This window comes from Panulirus ornatus, chromosome 29 (assembly GCF_036320965.1).
Source record: "Panulirus ornatus isolate Po-2019 chromosome 29, ASM3632096v1, whole genome shotgun sequence".
Lineage (NCBI taxonomy): Eukaryota > Metazoa > Arthropoda > Malacostraca > Decapoda > Palinuridae > Panulirus > Panulirus ornatus.
Genome location: NC_092252.1, coordinates 11,216,153 through 11,237,553, shown reverse-complemented (window position 1 = coordinate 11,237,553; position 21,401 = coordinate 11,216,153). Strand labels below are relative to the sequence as shown.

The window sequence follows — 21,401 nt, the reverse complement described above, 5'->3', positions numbered from 1 at the left end:
GACGTGCTGTCAGTGGATTGAATCAAGGCATGTGAAGCGTCTGGGGTAAACCATGGAAAGCTGTGTAGGTATGTATATTTGCGTGTGTGGACGTATGTATATACATGTGTATGGGGGGGGGGTTGGGCCATTTCTTTCGTCTGTTTCCTTGCGCTACCTCGCAAACGCGGGAGACAGCGACAAAGTATAAAAAAAAAAAAAATATATATATATATATATATATATATATATATATATATATATATATATATATATATATATATATATATATATTCTTTCTTTCAAACTATTCGCCATTTCCCGCGTTAGCGAGGTAGCGTTAAGAACAGAGAACTGGGCCTTTGAGGGAATATCCTCACCTGGCCCCCTTCTCTGTTCCTTCTTTTGGAAAATTAAAAAAAGAAGATAATGAGAGGGGAGGATTTCCAGCCCCCCACTCCCTCCCCTTTTAGTTGCCTTCTATGACACGCAGGGAATACGTGGGAAGCATTCTTTCTCCCCTATCCCCAGTGATAGTAAATAAAAGATAAATATATATTAACTTCTGCACCAGGGGACCATTCTTTTCTTACGAAGTTCCTGCAACACCCAGGAAGCTGACCACAGCCATGAGTCGGGACCGTAGGTCATAAAGTTTTGTGATGTTGAATGTCTGTCTGTATTTGAGTGCTCATTGTCCTTTTTATGAAAGTTGCATCAGAGGCATGAAGGGTCTTAGGATATGTTGAAACTGTGTTTTTAGTGTTGTAGTGACAGCTGATGTCCAGAGCATAGATGTGAGTGTGACTCCCATTTGTATGGGGAGTGTGATTTCTGATGGGTGTATGTCTGGTGGACTGGAGTTTAAGATTGAGTTGGGAGGTCAGTTGTTTGTGCTTGTCAGGATGATTAGTTGTGCATGTGTTTTGTCTTTGTTTCATTTGTTGGAAGTGTGTGGATCAGTGAGTAAATGTTACTGAAGTGTGATTGTGAGATAAACTTTTTATATCTACATAGAGGTTGGTGGTTAATTATAGAGTGGCTTGGATGGGAGGGGTATAGTGTTACTGCATAGAATTAAGTGCTGGGCATGTTAAGGTAGGACTGTTATGGGAGTGTTGAGGTTTGCCTGAGGTAGTAGGAGATCTTGTAGGAAGAGGTTGAAGAGAGTTGGAGGAAGAACTGCTCCTTGGGGAGCTGCATTGTAGAGTTTAAGTGTTTTAGAGATGAAGCCATTATGATTGACTTTGCCATTGCGGTTGGCAATGAAATTGGTCAGCCACTTTTTGTCATTGTTGTTGAGGATAGTTTTGGGGGACTGTCAAATGATTTTTTGTTGTCTTTTGTCACTATTACTTTGTGGGAGGTGGGGTTGTGGTTGATTTAATTCATCAAGCATATTTTGTGTGAGGTTATTGTGTAGTGTCATTGTTTAGAGTTTGGAATTGAAGCTGTGCTGTGTTAGGAAGAGTTGGGTGTTTTGCTTCAGTTTTGGATTAGATTTTTACAGAGTTTGTATACTGAGGATAGAAGAGGTTCAAGAGGGTAGAAGGTGGAGTTTGTGGTTTGGAGGTCTATAGGCTTGGTATTATGTTTGTAGGTTTCCAGATTTTAAGGATTTTTTTGTGTAGCCAAGAATAATTGAAGATATTTTTAAGGGCTTAGATTGGAAACAGGCCATTGTGTTTTGTATGAGAGCTTGAAATGCCAGGGCCTGTAGCAGAAGAGTTGCTTATATCAGTGGGAGTGAAGGGTTGTTGGGCAATTTGTGTATGGATGGATTTTGTGTTGTTTTTTATGAATTTCCTGTTTAAGGATAAGTAGGTTTGCAGCTGATTGTAGAGTAGAATTATATGAGTATGCTTTTGTGTGCTTTAGAATGGATTTCATGAGAATATTTCAGGAGTGCTTCATGAATGGGGTTTGGGCTGGTGCGATAAGAGTGGATTTTCTTTAATGAGCAGAAGAGTTGGTTGCATGGGTCTTGTTGTACATTTGTTGAGGTAGGAATGCCAGTTATCAGTTTGTTGTTCACTGATTAGGTTAGTGAAGGTGTTGTGTAGGGTTTGGATTTTTCTCTGATTTTCTCTGAGGTGTGTAACTCATGGGGAGAAATTTGGGTTGTATTTCCTTTTGTCCCTCTGTGATATGTGCTTTTAGTTGGTTAGGTTGTAGATGATGATGAAATGTGAGATTTCATGATCTAGGGATGAGGAATTATATATATTGAAGGTATGGAACTTTGTTTGTATGTACTGTTTAAGGGTGGATGAGGAATTATATATATTGAATGTATGGAATTTTGTTTGTATGTACTGTTTAAGGGTGACCAGACTACTTTCCTATTGTTTAATTTTTTTGGTGGGCTGTGTTGATTGGACGGGTTAGATGGAAAGTTATAAGGATGGACAAGTGGTCAGAAGATTGTTCATGCAATAGAGTCAATTGATTCTTGTGTGTAGTGCTGGTGAGCAGATTGTGATGTCTAACAAGGTCAGCTGGTGTGGATGGTTGCATAAGTTGATGATATTGAGAAGTTGAAGGTGGTTTATGATTAATTCACCTGAGGGATTATGGGTTTGAGAGCTGAGCCATGTGGAATGGTGGGTATTGAAATCTACGTAGAGATAGGTATTGGGCATGCTGGTGAGATTCTGTAGTTGGGAAGTGTATCCTGGGAGGACATGCAGAAAGGAGGGGGGATGTAAGGAGATATTGATTATGTTGTAGTTAGTACTGTAGAGTTTATTTTCATGATTTGTATTTCTATGGTGTTGTTGATGTCTGTGAGCTGTTTTCTGGTGTCACTGGTGTTCGAAAAAGGTATGTTCTGGTGAGTGAATGTTAAGAAACCTCTTTGTCCATGATGTTTCTCGTTTCGTACGGTTGTGTGATGTTTCTCGTTTCTTACGGTTGTGTAGTTGTAGAGTGATAGATCTGGGTGTGAGTCTGATTTCTTGGTTGCGTGGTATGTGGATGTTGCGTTCTCAGAGTTGGTTGAGAATTTCTTGTGTGTTGTTTTTGATGTCATTGGTCGTTAAGTTGCAATATGTTACTTTATCATTGGGATTTTGGGGAGTAGAATAGTTTGTGAAGAATAAGAGTGGGCATGCTCTTTAAAGTTGTTTGCTGGGTGTCTGTGCTGGAGGTGAGGGGAGGTTTGTGTTTGGGATTTTGGAATTGCTATCGGAGTTGATCCTGCATTTTCAGTGCTCTAAATAGTCTCAGATGGATACAGTGATGTGCAGTCATGGAGATACCAATGAGTGCAGTTGTAGTGTCTGATGGAGTACTGCTTTATGGTCATAGGAATTTGGCGTTGTGGGCAAAGGAAATTCTGAAGGTCTAGGGTTAATGTCACCAGCTTGCATTAGTAGCTGGGAGATGATGACTAGGTCATTATCTACCAGTAGTGAAAAAATTGTGAGTGAATATGTAAACTGTATGCAAATGTTCCATAGTCTGGCACAGCAGCTGGGGATAACTTAAGACAGTCCTCTACATGGGAACAGGGATAGGTGAGACCCTTTGGGGCAGGAAGTTTATAGGGGTGTGGCTGTAGTCAGCAGCATCACAGTCTTCCCTCTTTGAGTTTTTTTTCCATTTGAGTGAGGTAGTGTCAAGAATAGATGAGAGTCTTAGAGATAAAAATCCTCACCTGGCTCCTTGCTCTGTTCTTTCTTTGGAAAGTAATACGGGAAGAGAGGATTTCCAGCCACCCACTCCTGCCCATCTTAGTCGCCTTCTACAACTCACAGGAAATACGTGGATAGTAGTGACGCCAGGAAACAGACGAAGAATGACCCATCCACTCATATATATATATATATATATATATATATATATATATATATTATTTTTTTTTTTTTTCTATTATACTTTGTCGCTGTCTCCCGCGTTTGCGAGGTAGCGTAAGGAAACAGACGAAAGAAATGGCCCAACCCCCCCCCCATACACATGTATATACATACGTCCACACACGCAAATATACATACCTACACAGCTTTCCATGGTTTACCCCAGACGCTTCACATGCCTTGATTCAATCCACTGACAGCACGTCAACCCCGGTATACCACATCGCTCCAATTCACTCTATTCCTTGCCCTCCTTTCACCCTCCTGCATGTTCAGGCCCCGATCACACAAAATCTTTTTCACTCCATCTTTCCACCTCCAATTTGGTCTCCCTCTTCTCCTCGTTCCCTCCACCTCCGACACATATATCCTCTTGGTCAATCTTTCCTCACTCATTCTCTCCATGTGCCCAAACCACTTCAAAACACCCTCTTCTGCTCTCTCAACCACGCTCTTTTTATTTCCACACATCTCTCTTACCCTTACGTTACTCACTCGATCAAACCACCTCACACCACACATTGTCCTCAAACATCTCATTTCCAGCACCTCCATCCTCCTGCGCACAACTCTATCCATAGCCCACGCCTCGCAACCATACAACATTGTTGGAACCACTATTCCTTCAAACATACCCATTTTTGCTTTCCGAGATAATGTTCTCGACTTCCACACATTCTTCAAGGCCCCCAGAATTTTCGCCCCCTCCCCCACCCTATGATCCACTTCCGCTTCCATGGTTCCATATATATATATATATATATATATATATATATATATATATATATATATATAAGTAAACACCCATACACATGTATTTACATGTCACCATATATACATACATATACCTGCACATATATATACATTTTAACATATACTTACATACATACATAAGCATACACATATTCAGGCATATACATACAAATCCATCTGTTTTTCTAAGTATTTCTCACATACATTCTTCAAAGCATACACCTGATCCACATCCTCTACCACTTCTGAAACCACACTGCTCTTCCCCAATCTGATGCTCTGTACATGCCTTAACTCTCTCAGTCAATACCCTCCCATATAATTTCCCAGGAATACTCAACAAACTTATACTTCTGTAATTTGAACACTCACCTTTATCCCCTTTGCCTTTGTACATTGGCACTATGCATGCATTCCGCCAATCTTCAGGCACTTCAACATGAGTCATACATAAACTGAAAATTCTCAATAACCAGTCAACAGCACAGTCACCCCCTTTTTTAATAAATTCCACTGCAATACCATCCGAACCCGCCGCCTTGCGGGCTTTCACCTTCCACAAAGCTTTCTTACCTCTTCTCTGTTTACCAAACCATTCTCCCTGACCCTCTCACTTTGCACACCACCTTGACCAGAACACCCTATATCTGCCATTCCATCATCAGACGTATTCAACAAACCTTCAAATTACTCACTCCATCTCCTTCTCAATTCACCACTACTTGTTATATCTCCTTACATATTTAAAAAGCATGCTGAAGCACTAGATGTGCCACTTAAAATATCATTGAAATACTCAACTAAAGGGTGACATGTTGTGCTAGCTTATAAGAAGAGACAATAAAAAAAAGCATTCCATGATAATTGGGTCAATATCATTTGACAAGCAGTTTCATAGAAGTGATAATCAGGAAGCAAGTGGACACTTACTTACTTGCTAAGGACGACTGAGTAATAAGCAATATCAGCTCAGTGGGAAGGTCTTGTGTTACAAGTTCTCAGGACTCATGTGGTAGGGTGAGTAATGTCATAGATAAAGAAAATTAGTGGATGGATTAGGTTTTTCTGGACTGCCCAAATGCATTTGACATTACCCCATTGCTGGAGGGTGGTAAAAAACTTGATTTCTTAGTGCTTATAGGACAGGGACTTGTTTGCAAGACCAGAAATTACATAATAAAAGGGAATGGAGGAGTCCTTTAAGAGATGCTTTTGAGATTGAGTAGAGCAGCTGGCGATGTTTGTAAGAGCTCAGTATGGGGGCTTCTGGTTTCGTGATATGTATGAATTATTTGCAAGAAGGATTTATAACTTACAGAAATGTTTGCAGATGATGCTGATAGAGAAATATTCAGTATTGAAGATTTTGACATGAAAAAGACTTACAATGTCCAGTAGATTTTTTAAATACTAACCAAATGCAGATTGATGATGATAAGGTACAGTGAATTAAGGTCAAGTTATGACTGTCATACTAGTGAGTGATAGTTACATAGTTACAGGATTATATCTATGGTATGAACTTTAGGGTTGATTTTGTTTGGAGCCTATCTTCAGAAAACTGCTTTTAAACAGTCCAGGATGTACCAGCAAATATCCTAAATGTATTCAGCTTCATGGATATTTTTCTACTTTTGATAAGTGTTCAGTATTTCTCACATGAATGAGGTGGCATCAGGAACTGGTGAATGAGCTTCAGAGGAAAATTTCTTGCTTAGCTCCTTTTTCTTACTTTGGAAAGTAACATAGGAGGGGAGGATTTCCATCACCCTACCCCTGCCCCCTCAAGGTTATCTTTTATGACCTACAGATGATACAGGTGCCTTATTTTATCCCCCATCTCCAGGGTTAATGGACAAAGGTGTGTTTGAAAATAGATTTTTAAGAAAATGGTCACAGAATACATGACCCACATTTATGAATTTGCTGGAGAGGGTTCCACAGATGGTTATGGAAATGATCTCCATGCCTATCTTTATTCCCATGTACATGGGCTAGATCATATGCATAAACTCTTGCAGTTCACTTGTATATAGGGTTATCCCATATCTAGAGCACTAAAGCAAAACATGGACTAACATGCAAATGTAGTTCTTCGTGCTTTTTATCTTTTTGTAAGAAGGTGATACATCATGTGAGACTGAAGTCTCCATTTACATCTCCTTCATGCCCAAAATGGTTTCACTGTATGAGATTTAAGTTATTACTCTGGCATCTTCATTTGCAGTATGTGTAATTTAAATGAATTAATGATTGTTTTTGTCAGTCTTCCAGTTTACTTCTTGTTCAGCCTTCTTTACTACCATACATCATCTTGACCACCCTGTCATGTTCTATATAGTCAACATGATCATACTGAATAGAAAGACTTTCATTTTAGTGTTTGAATAACGATTTCTTCACATCATACATTCTTTCATCATCATTCTGTGTATTTTAAGCCTATATCTACTCTATATGATATCACTTTCTACTGCTCTTATTTTTCTAATTGTAACTCAGAGAAACTAGGGCTTCACATACTTACGTTAGAGTTGGTAAAAGTATTTTATCATGGAAGTGTCTTTAATTCTTCTATTGACCGGAGCTTTCAAATTATAAGTTTTCCTCCTTTGCAAAACCCTGTACTGAATTTCAGCATTCCCACCAACCTCCTTAATGAGTTTCACTCACAAATATCCAAACACTTCCACTATAAGATTTCTTCACTAAATTGATATTATGCTGGTGACAGCCCATTTCTTTCAGACTTAAATCATACTTTTACTTGTGTTTACGTTTAGCATCTTCCTCCTACACATAACTTTAGAACAACCTGTTTGTCTTTCCAACTGCTATGGATTACTGTAGAGAAAATAATTTTTATTACCATTGTAACTTCCATAGGTTCCACCATGGTTCATAAGTACACTGCTATCACCTGACCCCACAATTATCTCCCAGGATGCCATTCATGAAATCATTCATCATGGTAACTGCACAACAACAGTATACTTCCATGTTAATTTCCAGCCTCTTATTCATACCATAGTTTACTCTTACATAAGCATTACCTCCCATTATAAAAGCAGTTGATGGTATTCAGAACTCATTCATGCACATCATATAGTTCAAACTTTTTACAGAGCTTTTGTATCAGCTTTATGATGCTTTTTCTGAATGTAGTATGGCTGAATATTTTATCTTATGAAATTTTTGTAACCTACCAAAGTGCAATCTATTATACACACCCTGTTTTATTACAAAATTTACCGTGCTCTTTATTTCTCTCAATATTTCTCTTCAAGACCATCAGTTCCACTCCAGTCATATACCTTGAAAACTATACTGAGAAAACTTATTCCATCCTCAGCTGTGAAACTGCCTTTTAACTTTTAAAGTATGATTTGTATAATTCAGATGTGTTATTGGTTGAATTGCTTTTCTCATTTAATGCTAAATATGAGTATGGATTTCTGATGATTATCTGTTTGTTGGAAAAGGTTTGTGTACCCATAGTGTTCGTGTAGTAGCCTCTTCCTGCTTTTATCTCTTGACAGGTATTGGCCTGTGGCATGTGCATAGTTATAAGGGCACAATGAATTTTTTATCCAATCATGTCTACGAATACTTTCTTTTCCATTTAAGAGTTAGTCTTATATGTCTATTAAGTGAATGATTATATAATATTATTTATGTTCATCATAATTGTAATCATCTTGAGAATGCCATATCATCATTATGGAATAGGACATGCAACATGCTCTGTGTTCTTTAGCTACATAGGCTTTGAAGTTTGCATACTGAATCATGTGATGCATGGTATCATCATTCCTAGCTTCAGTGGTTCCTAGCAGTGCATTCTGTGCTATGATTGTCAGTGCCTATGTGAGGAATTTGTTTCTTGTAGTTAACTTATGAAATATTCTAGATAAAGCCTCAAAAACACTTTGTAGCTTAAGTTCGACAGTGGCCACCATCTGCATTTGGTTGAATCAGCTAACTGACTATCAGCATTTCATTGTTCTTATGATAATTGTTTTGATTTTATACTATCTGAAGAAATTACTGTGCCATTTTACAATTAGCTCTAACATCATCCTTTTTTAATTTCAAATGGCCTTGTTTACCACCACGGTAATTAACGATAGCATCCCTTAGATGCTATTTCAATAATATTCTTATCCTTTAAGTATCCTAGGTATAACAAACACTTGGACTTGATGATAGCAGTATGTACCTTGTTTGGTAATAGTTAAATAGAAGTTTCAACCAAGCTAAATATTGAGTGTTCAGCTGAAAGTAAGGGAAAGCCATGAATTAGCACTTTACTTTCAAAAACATCATAGAGTACAGTGATTTTGTTGTGCCATCCTTATTTTAACTAAAGCAAAAGCATTAAACTTAAAACTTTCAGTTCTGTAAGTCCTTCACAGAATACCAAGATTTGCAACATCTTGTTTGGACCTCAAGAAACTGTTCCAGAAATGTTGAATATAGAATTCTGTATAATAAAATGTTTTTCTGAGCACTATGTATTGTTTTAGCTTTTGATATTATTTCAGTGCAGTTTTTCTTTAATGATTAACCAAGTCATGTATAGATGTGTGGAAGCTGAAAATGTACTATCTTTATGTTTACATATATGGGTAGTTACTTAGACAGAACAGTGAAATGTGGTATCACAGCATTTTTTATTGTAGGATACAAATAAATTTTTTTGATTGAACAAAGCAGGTGATGAAATGCTTTAAAGTAACCCAATATGGTTTTCCACTGAAACATGCTGATCAAACATTATAGAACATGGTATTAGCTAAAGAATATCTGGGTTTGGCAGTAGATAAACAATACAAATGTTAGTTTGATAAATGACAAACATGAACATACAGTATTTTCTTTTTGTATTTGCAAACAGGTCCAATCTGAGAGCTAGTTGGTTTGGTGACTAGGAGCTTGGTGTTGTGCCGCTGCAGGTGGGTGGGGGTGACTGCTTGTTTCCTCTAATTCTTAGCTCTTGATTAATGAGCATCATCAAGAGTTTGCTTCAGATGTTTGGTAGCCACTGTTATTGGTAGCCTGGCTTCTGTTTCAGGGGTTATTTATGCTGTTGTGATTCATAGGATAGAGAAGCTAAATGTTCATGTGGCTTACTTGCTAGGAAATGAAGGAAGTGTTTAGAAGATTGGATTTGAGAATTGTTACTAAAGGAAGGACAGGAGTTATAACAAAGTAAATCATATAGAAGTGAATAGTGCACATAGAATTTTCAAAAGACTCTTCCCCCACAGTCTTGTGATGGGATAATGGAATATGCTCACAGTATGTGAAGCATTTGATAAATAATACAGCAATGAATTTTTTATGGATTCAGTTCATGGATACTTTGTACTTCCCAAAAGCTTGGGGTGTTGAACTAGTGATACCATAATTTTTCTCATAAACATCGTATGTATAGTAGGAGTAGGGGGTCATTTGCTCCAATATGGAATACTCACATATCTTGGGTAGCATTTTCTCCACCTCTCTTGTAGCCAAAGTGGAAACAGAAGCCTACCGTCATATCAACTCTCCTGCTGTCATCTTCTTCAACAGTCTCTTCCCATCTGTTGTGATGTCACTGCAGGTCCTGTTCTGCAGAAATTATTTCAGCCACTGCCTTGTAGGCTGCCTGCATGTGTCATCACCCCGAGACTTGGACCCAGAGCATGCAAAAATGCTGCTTCTCATGATTTTTTTGTGTGGAGACCACCAACACAAAGATTGTCCATTGCATTTCCTCCTTTCCTCACAAAGCAAAACTTGGAAGCTCTTAATGTATTTTGGTTTTCCCACTTCCTATAACTTCTCCACCCTTAAGAGTTGGGCCAAAAAATGCCCAAGGAGCTCAAAGTAATTTCTGATGTATTCTTTTTTTTTCATTATTTTACCTTTCATCTGAGAAGGCCATGAGTAGGGCCTTCATGCCATGTTGGCTGCAATAAAACAAAAGTATTAGAGGGAGATGAGGAGTAGAGTGATCTAGATAAAAGGGAGAGTGAAATGAATTAACGTGAGAGAATACGTGGGAAGTATTCTTTCTCCCCTCTCCCCAGGGATAATATGTTGGTTTGTGGCAGGGGTGTGTGATGTCTCCATGGTTGTTTAATTTGTTTATGGATGGGGTTGTTAGGGAGGTGAATGCAAGAGTTTTGGAAAGAGGGGCAAGTATGCAGTCTGTTGTGGATGACAGAGCTTGGGAAGTGACTTAGTTGTTGTTCGCTGATGATACAGCGCTGGTGGCTGATTCGTGTGAGAAACTGCATAAGCTGGTGACTGAGTTTGGTAAAGTGAGGGAAAGAAGAAAGCTGAGAGTAAATGTGAATAAGAGCAAGGTTATTAGGTACAGTAGGGTTGAGGGACAAGTCAGTCGGGAGGTAAGTTTGAATGGAGAAAAACTGGAGGAAGTGAAGTGTTTTAGATATCTGGTAGTGGATTTGGCAGCGGATGGAACCATGGAAGCGGAAGTGAATCATAGGGTGGGGAGGGGGTGAAAGTTCTGGGAGCGTTGAAAAATATGTGGAAGTCGAGAACATTATCTTGGAAAGCAAAAATGGGTATGTTTGAAGGAATAGTGGTTCCAACAATGTTATATGGTTGCAAGACATGGGCTATAGATAGAGTTGTGTGGAGGAGGGTGGATGTGCTGGAAATGAGATGTTTGAGGACAATATGTGGTGTGAGGTGGTTTGATCGAGTAAGCAATGAAAGGGCAAGAGAGAGATGTGTGGTAGTAAAAAGAGTGTGGTTGAGAGAGCAAAAGAGGGTGTTTTGAAATGGTTTGGTCACATGGAGAGAATGAGTGAGGAAAGATTGACAAAGAGGATATATGTGTCAGAGATGGAGGGAACGAGGAGAAGTGGGAGACCAAATTGGGAGGTGGAAAGATGGAGTGAAAGAGATTCTGAGTGATCGGGGCCTGAGCATGCAGGAGGGTGAAAGGCGTGCAAAGAATAGAGTGAATTGGAACGATGTGGTATACCGGGGTCGACGTGCTTTCAGTGGATTGAACCAGGGCATGTGAAGCGTCTGGGGTAAACCATGGAAAGTTGTGTGGGGCCTGGATGTGGAAAGGGAGCTGTGCTTTGGGTGCATTATACATGACAGCTAGAGACTGAGTGTGAACAAATGGGGCCCTTGTTGTCTTTTCCTAGCGCTACCTTGCACACATGCGGGGGGAGGGGGTTGTCATTTCATGTGTAGAGGGGTGGCGACGGGAATGAATAAGGGCAGACAGTATGAATAATGTACATGTTTATATGTGTATATGTCTGTGTGTGTATATATATATGTATACGTTGAGATGTATAGGTATGCATATGTGCGTGTTTGGACGTGTATGTAGGTGCGTTGGGCCATTCTTTCGTCTGTTCCCTTGCGCTACCTCGCTAACATGGGAGACAGCGACAAAGTATAATAAAAAAAAAATTATATTCATTATTATTTATTTTGCTTTCTCCAGAACTTATGTTTTGGTAAATGATAGAGTAAAATATTTTGGCATGTCGGAGTGTGGCACTGAGTCTGAAGTGCTCTTCCCTCATTTCTTGAGAGTGATGCATTTGTTGGTTTGGTTTGTTTGATTCTTATCACATTGTCACACTTTATGTTGACTTGTTACACAGGCACAACATTGATGGTGAATTAGGTGAATAATATTTACAATGAGCTACAATTTTATATACTTTCTATTTATTTGTTTTACTTTGGAGGCTCCAGTCAAGGACGAAAGTCCACCTTAAGGCCGGGCCATGATTGAAATCTAGAGAGCTTAATGAAAAGGAAATGAGGAAACTTGGGAAAGTATTTATGAATTCTGGAGGAAATAAAAATCATGTCTTTTAGAATGTGCCTTGTTATAGGTATTGGAATAGACATGAGAGGACAGAGCATTCCAAAGCTGTAAAGTGTATGGAAAGGAACAGTTGTCAAAATGGCCCAGCCTTGAGTTGCAACTGGCCACACTGAAATCATGTGATGTAGCAGCTCTTGTGTTATATTACTGGTTCTAGTATTTGTTCAGAGAGTAAATGTATCAGACTCACCAGTACACAGCATAGAACCACATTCCGTTCAACATATGCTGACATTGTTTCATTGTCTCTTTACATTTTACATGCACACATGACACTGAGTCCTTGCTGTTTTTCCTGTACTGTTTCCAGAAAGTGTTCTGGCCCTTTCGGCTTTCAGTCTGTATGTAGAATGGCTGCCATTATTAAGTTCTTGAAGTAGGTGGAATTGGCCTCCCATGCTGACCTTTCTTCTCCTTGTGTAATCCATAATCCCATTATAATCACTCCTGAGTCATTTATTTCCTCATTTTTCATGGTTTTATTCTTCTCTTTAATTGCTAACTGATGCACATGATAAGTGTTCCTCCTCATTGCCTAGGTCATACAACACTCTGTGTACTTTGCACAGGTTTCACAACTTCAGGTCAGTGGCCTTGCACTTACGAGGGTGGTTTTAGGGGCATTAAGGAGATCAGAATTTTTACATGCCTTCCTACAGGTTGTAAGTTGTAGGATAATTTAGCTGGAAGTTAGAACAGATGTTGAAAAATTTAGTCAAATAACTATAGGAGCAGTCCTCTAAGGATTATCAGATGACAATGATAGCAGATTTGGGTTTCCTTGTTTCATTTACTTTTACCCTATGCTGCTCAGTAATCAGTCTCTTGTGTTATACCTGCACACAGGCTTCTTTTTCTAGCTTACTCACTTCCACCTCTTCTTCCACATATGTCATTCCTCTTTTCTTAAAACCACTACAGAATTTCACACCTGCTTCCTCCAAGTAATGATCAGATGTCCCACCTGCCATCCCTCTCAGCATGTTTACATCCAGCGCCCTTCATTTTGCAAGCCTGTCAGTTAGCGCACAATCCAATGATGCCTGTTGACCACCTCCTGACTTACCCATATTCATTTATTGATGCATCTGTATTCCCAGTTATGAATTCTCTCTCAACAAACAACTCAACAAACTTTTCTACTATCATGTACACAAGAGACCTTAATTGCCACATTTTTACCCTTTTGTGCAGATCCCTCTCAGCATGTTTACATCTAGCACCCTTCATTTTGCAAGCCTGTTAGCACACCAAATAATGCCTGTTGACCACTTCCCGACTTACCCATATTTATTTATTGATACACCTGTATTCCCAGTTACGAATTCTTTCAGCAAACAACTCAACAAACTCTTTTCTGCTATCATGTACATAAGGGACCTTAATTGCCACATCCTTGCTCTTGTGTGCAGATCCCCTAAAACCACAATTTAATATCTTGCATTAACGCTACTGAAGAACTTGCATAGCACCCACTGAAAAGCTCTTTTTTGTTTTTAAAGTGACTGACATGGCTTGGACTAAACATACCCAAATCATAATCATCTTAAATAAAGGAAAAAAAGTAAAAGAAAAGGCAAAAACCAATCAGTGCTCCAAAGGTGTTTGTAGGCTTGCTAGTTATTCAAGGGAAGGAGAAGGCATGATAACAACTATTCCTCTTCCTTTCTTCATTTCTCTCTACCAGATTCATGAATACTAACAGCAATTTTTTTTTCTTTTTTTTTTACTACATCCGTTCAAGCCCACATCAGTACTGAACTTACTTCTTTAAATTTTTTGAGTGGCATCCTCGACAGGATGTGACATCCCAGTAGGGTGAAAAGCCTTTTTTTTTCAGTTTTGGATTTTCAGCTGATGTGCGATCACTGATTCCATCTCTTATCCATAATTTTATTTTATTTTATTATACTTTGTCGCTGTCTCCCGCGTTTTCGAGGTAGCGCAAGGAAACAGATGAAAGAAATGGCCCAACCCCCCCCCCATACACATGTATATACATACGTCCACACACGCAAATATACATACCTACACAGCTTTCCATGGTTTACCCCAGACGCTTCACATGCCTTGATTCAATCCACTGACAGCACGTCAACCCCGGTATACCACATCGCTCCAATTCACTCTATTCCTTCCCCTCCTTTCACCCTCCTGCATGTTCAGGCCCCGATCACACAAAATCTTTTTCACTCCATCTTTCCACCTCCAATTTGGTCTCCCTCTTCTCCTCGTTCCCTCCACCTCCGACACATATATCCTCTTGGTCAATCTTTCCTCACTCATTCTCTCCATGTGCCCAAACCATTTCAAAACACCCTCTTCTGCTCTCTCAACCACGCTCTTTTTATTTCCACACATCTCTCTTACCCTTACGTTACTCACTCGATCAAACCACCTCACACCACACATTGTCCTCAAACATCTCATTTCCAGCACATCCATCCTCCTGTGCACAACTCTATCCATAGCCCACGCCTCGCAACCATACAACATTGTTACTAAAACTTAACTGCACATTTGGAAAAAGATATTATGCATCATAGTGACCCTTGAAGTATCAAAGAAAGTGTTATTGTGTCATCAGGGCAGAAAGCCAGAGTTATATGGCAGCTATTGTAATGAACTTTATGAGTTTATATAATTGTTCATAAGGGTATTCACATTGGGCACTTTAAGAATAACAGTACCTACTTCCTTTGTGAAATTTATGGGACAGGGCATGATCCTTCTTCCCTTCAGCAGGGTGGAGGTTTATCTCATAGACATAAACTTTGTGGAAGAAAAGTTTATATTTTTACTTGAAGTAGTAGGGTAATATTTTGCATGTTAGACACAAAGACAAGACATTAACCAACAGGCCCATTAAAAGATTTTATAAGATTGTGTATGGACAGTTTATTTGCCATAAGAGCAGCTGAAGCTAAGACCTAGAATGGTTTTGCAAATGTAGTTGAAGTATACTCTTCAGCAGATTGAGTTCAGTTTAGTAATTCTAGCACATTATTCACCATCTGGAAAACTCTGTATGTCATTGGCTTAAGTGTTCCTTTTTTATTTCAGTGAAATTTGAGTGGTAGATCAGTATGGAAGAATGAAGGTGATGAGTGTTAGTACTGGATAACCACAGTCTGATATATTAGATAAATTAATGAATGTTGGATGTTTAGTACTGGATAACCACAGTCTGATATATTAGATAAATTAATGAATGTTGGATGTTTAGTGTTACAGTACTTTGTTGTTAAATATTCATTGGTTGAAGTGTCATCTTTTTTCTTACAGTGATCTTGAAGGTTTGTGCAACTCTGATACGACAGAGCAAACCATCTGACAGTTTAATGGAAGTGAAGAAATTGTTTTTGTCAGACATGACACTTCTGTGCAATAATAACCGTGACAATCGTAGGACTGTTCTGCAGATGTCAGTATGGCAGGTAAAGAATATAGCACCATGTTTAAGTTTTGTTAACAGAGGTTTTAGTATGTTTTGTGTTTCAGGGTCTGTGGTACTATTTGCAGTGTAGATAGAAAGGCTGAAAAACTTAAACTTTACTTTGTACATTTTGTTTGTAAGTATTCACTCTTTTGTGCCCCCAAACCCTCTAGCTTCTACCAGTTTGCTGCATTTACTTTCTCAATTTCTTCTGGTAGCATTGTCTACCATTTATGTGAGGTAATTTTAGCATACTTACATGTTTAACCCTTAACAGCAAATAGCAATTTTTATTCACCAATAACTGAGGAACAAAGCTCCTGGCCATCCCCAATAGCACCTGAGGAACAAGGCTCCTTGCCTCCTCCCTTATGGTTTGGTGATGATGAAATGCTGTAAGCATCTAGATATCATGGATAAAAATAAGAAAAATTCTCTGCTTGTGGGGAAAGCTTGAAGCCTTGTTCCTTAGTTACTGATGGGAGAGCTAAAAGCCTTGTTCCTCAGATAATGGTGGGTTAGGCAAGGAGCCTCCCCCTTTCCTTTTTCATCATTCAACTTCATGAGTTGATTATTGGTTTTGTTTGCAATACTGGTTACCCCATGCCCTCTAATTATACCCTCTACTGCCACATTGCCCACTTTCACATTCAAATCATAAATCATCCATTACGAGTACCCATTTCTAGCATCAAAACTGCAGACACACACAGCTTCTTCCGAAATACTGTCATTGCTTCCCTAGCCCTCTTGATTCCTGATGCACGAGCACCAGTAATCAACTGACTGTTGGTATACTTATTCATTCTACCAACATCAGTGTGGGGGCTCTCTTCCTATCTCTCTTTGTACATTCCCTAAACTTCTCCTTAGCTGTTGCCCTATCACTGATCTCTGAATTTACCTGTAAAACATTTTCATAAAACATTTTCAGACTGTTCATTCCCTCCCTTTTTTAGCTAGAATATGCAGGCTCCTTTCCTCAAACATATGATTGATCTCTCCCATCTCATCTCATCTCATTGACACCCAAGCCTGAGCTTTTGAGGAGGATGAGCACTTCTCGCTTGGCTCTTCCTTCTCCGACTTTTAAGGCTTGAAATATATGGAGGGGGGTTTACAACCCCCAGCATATGCCCCTTTTATGAACTGCAGGGAATACAAGGGAAATACTCTTTCTTCCTTATCCTAGATATAAATTAGATTTCTTGTGTCGATGAATTTCTTAATTTGCTCATAGAATGCTTCATTAAGTGCAAGCTGTTGTTTAGCAGGCATTATTACCTGACTTTTATGCAATGTTATTTCAGGAATGGCTGATTGCTTTAGCTTACATCCATCCAAGAACAACAGAGGAACAAAAGATTAGTGATATGGTTTACTCTCTCTTTCGGATGCTTCTTCACCATGCAATTAAGTACGAATATGGTGGTTGGAGGGTATGGGTTGATACTCTAGCTATTGTCCATTCCAAGGTAAGGCAGTGAACAATTTTGATTAGATTACTTTACTTTTTGTGTAGATATATGAAGAATGTATCATAAAACAAAAATAATCAAATGAATCCATTATTTTTAATTATGTTCTTGATTTGTTCTTCAGGTTTCATATGAGGAATTTAAGCTTCAGTTTGCCCAGATGTATGAACAGTATGAACGCCATCGTTCTGACAACATCACTGACCCTGCAATTCGGCAGCAACGTCCCATTTCAACAATTTCTGGGTGGGATCAAGCAGCTAGTAGACAGTATTACGTCAACACAGAGATGTATCGTAATGGACCTGGGTCTGAGGTTAGTTTTACGTAATGAAAATACATAATTGTTGGATTAGTTTGTTTCACAAGGTGAAGTGAAAGAAGGTTAGGTTGTTGCACAAGGTGATGTGAAAGACACTGCATTGAGATCATGCTTATTCATTAAAAAGAGATGGAGGGAAGATGAGTATCTATCTTTCTGTAAGTCCCTGCACAGAGATATTTTTGTTAGGCAGGACTAGTTCATTGTGCACACACATTTTTAGAGATTAATGATGCTATATTGGTAAGATCTCAAGCATATTGCATAATTGTTCTGTGCATGCCACCACCCTCTCAGTTACCTCTCTCACATACAGCTTATCAGGTACACTCAATGCACTTATACCTCTGTTACTCAAAAATTCACCTTTATCCCTCTTGCCTCTTAATGCAGTGACACTATAGATTTGATATACAAGATTTATTTTTTCTTCAGGAGAGAAACTTCAACCTGCTCCTGTTTTATAGGTGAAGATACTTGTACCCCTCACTGATTTTTCCTTTCTAACTCTCAAAATTCACTTTTTTCAAGTGTTTAAACTTTATTTGATCTTCCAGTTTCAAAGATATCCATGTAACTGAAAAAATTACTTCAGAAATATATTTTGTTTAATACTTTCTCTGTCAATGTAGTGGCTACTGTGCATATCTTATTTTTGTATCAAATTGGAAAATTTATAGCTGATCATTATTATGTTTTATGTTATATCATAGATGTTTCCTTATGATAATGAATATTATTCATTGACAGTTTTTTCATAACAGCAAAACTGTAAAGAGTTTGTAAAATTACGAGCTGCACCAGTCAGACACTGCTGTCGAGATCAGGCAGGTGTTGGCAACGCTCCCTCTCTTTTGCTAGAACCTTCTCCTACCTCATCTTGGTCAACTGTCATTGCTGGAAGAGTCATTGTCTGTTAAATCACAGTCCACATGACCTAAATATGGATTATCATCAGCAGATAATTTAGGACAATCTGTCTTGGCCTATGAATATAGCAGAAAAAACCACAATTTCGTAAATAACTCCTGAAAATGTGCTCTTATCAACATGGCTGGACGCTCAACATGCGACCTTGAAATTGAGGCACAAAACTCTATGCATAATTATCCATCTAGAAGTATTGCTTGGCTGTCAGAAATACCTGTCAGAAAGCATCGCTTAGCTTAATGCAAATATCTCTGTGGAGACATTAAGCAGGTGTTAATAACTTTAGTGGGTTTAATTCTAGGTTATGGACCCCCACAGTTTCCTTCTTAGAATTACTCCTGATAACGTGCTCTTATCAGCATGGTTGGATGATCAACATACACCCTTGAAATTGAGACGTAAAACTTTATATACATCATATCCATGTAGAAGCATTCCTTAGCTCTCATGAATATTTGTCTAAAGTCATCTTTCAGTTTGATGTAAATATCCTTGTGGAAACATTAAGCAAATGGTTGATAACTTTAGGATGTTTTAGTTCTAGTGTATGTTCTCTTTGTTAGCTCATGGAAGTGACAAATTACAAGTTCTTAAAAACTATTTATAGAGTCTACATGTGAACAAAGACAGATGTCACAGTCCTGTTTTTGAAGTAACCCTTATATTGCACCATTTGTCTGCAATGAAGCAGAACTAGTACACACAAAATTTCTTTTTTAATATTTCCCCTTACAGAACATCTGTAAATCAAATGTTACCGGAGAAAATACCCCCAAAAATAGTAGCATCCTTTCGTCTATATTGGTATGGAAGGGTGTTGAGTTGATAGGGCAAGGCCAAGGCTGCTGGCATAGGTGCTCTTTATGTATGTATGTACAGTTTCCTCAAAAAGAACTTGTCTACTTCCCCATATATTTTATTGCATTGTCATCCCTCCCGTGGCCTTGATTACCATATGTATACTTATGTATACTTTGGGAAGGTTCTTGAATATTTCCTTTGGCCATGATTAGCATCTGCAGACGTTTGGGCATAGAATTGGCAAGGTCCTCAAATATCTCCTTTGTCATTGATTACCATCAGCAAATGTGAGCATGGAATTGGCAAGGTTCCTGAAATATTCTAGGTCCATGTTTTGGGTTTGTAGGGTCATCATCTGAATGAGGAGGTGTTACAGGAAGTAGCCACCTGATCATGCACTCTGAGCTCCGAATCACCTAGAAATCTTGTCTGTACCCAGATTTTCTTGCTTGCAGACAAGAATTTGGACATTTTCCTCCTTAGGAATTCTAGGTAAGAGCTAACTACTTTAAAATGCAGGTGGGAGAAAAAAATGCCCAGAAGTAAAATCTATAGAATGAAGTGGCAGCCAGGGAAAAAAAAAAAAAAAAAAAAAAAGAGACTTCAAGATAGCCTGAGGCACACTGAAGCAGGATGCTGGTGCTCACACCATTGGAAACAGTTGTCTCAGCTACCAAATGTACGATGTTTCACCCTGTGAATGTCATGTGCTTGTACCTATAATAAACCTTATCTGTGTGTTGCCTTTGAAGATATCTGTGAGCACACATTTTTTCTAAGGAGCCTTTATGGGATGATAATGGGTTTTTCTTTAATGTGATATTTTGAATATAGCCAAACACCTTACACACTTTAATGTTTTTCCCCACGCATAATATTTGCATCTTTATGTATATTTTTTATTATTATTATTATTATTTTGCTTTGTCGCTGTCTCCCGCATTTGCAAGGTAGCGCAAAGAAACAGACGAAAGAAATGGCCTAACCCACCCCCATACACATGTATATACATACACGTCCCCACACGCAAATATACATACCCAAACATCTCAGTGTACACATATATATACACACACAGACACACACATATACACACATGCACACAATTCACACTGTCTGCCCCTACTCACCCCCATTGCCACCCCGCCACACACGGAATAACATCCCCTCCCCCCTCATGTGCGCGAGGCAGCGCCAGGAAAAGACAACAAAGGCCCCATTCGCTCACACTCAGTCTCCAGCTGTCATGCAATAATGCCCAAAACCACAGCTCCCTTTCCACAACCAGGCCCCACAGAACTTTCCATGGTTTACCCCAGACGCTTCACATGCCCTAATTCAATCCATTGACAGCATGTCGACCCCGGTATACCACATCGATCCAATTCACTCTATTCCTTGTCCGTCTTTCACCCTCCTGCATGTTCAGGCCCCGATCACTCAAAATCTTTTTCACTCCATCTTTCCACCTCCAATTTGGTCTCCCACTTCTCCTTGTTCTCTCCACCTCCGACACATATATCCTCTTGGTCAATCTTTCCTCACTCATTCTCTCCATATATATATATATATATATATATATATATATATATATATATATATATATATATATATATATATATATATATTTTTTTTTTTTTTTTTCAAACTATTCACCATTTCCCGCGTTAGCGAGGTAGCGTTAAGAACAGAGAACTGGGCCACTGAGGGAATATCCTCACCTGGCCCCCTTCTCTGTTCCTTCTTTTGGAAAATTAAAAAAAATTAAGAGGGGAGGATTTCCAGCCCCCCGCTCCCTCCCCTTTTAGTCGCCTTCTACGACACGCAGGGAATACGTGGGAAGTATTCTTTCTCCCCTATCCCCAGGGATAATATATATATATATATATATATATATATATATATATATATATATATATATATATATATATATATATGTTCTGCCTTTTATGATTAGTCATTGTTTCCCTTG

General features: G+C 38.7%; 1 protein-coding gene across 6 annotated transcripts in view; it reads left to right on the top strand.

The window, feature by feature from the left end:
- The window catches only part of rg (A kinase anchor protein rugose), a 662,216-nt gene that overhangs the window by 54,258 nt on the left and 586,557 nt on the right, over positions 1–21,401 (top strand). For all 6 annotated transcript variants that reach the window (XM_071679213.1, XM_071679211.1, XM_071679212.1 and 3 more), the window contains exons 13-15: positions 15,748–15,899; positions 17,209–17,373; positions 17,501–17,692. In XM_071679213.1, the coding sequence (XP_071535314.1) occupies positions 15,748–15,899; positions 17,209–17,373; positions 17,501–17,692 (509 nt within the window). The remainder of the gene's footprint in view (positions 1–15,747; positions 15,900–17,208; positions 17,374–17,500; positions 17,693–21,401) is intronic.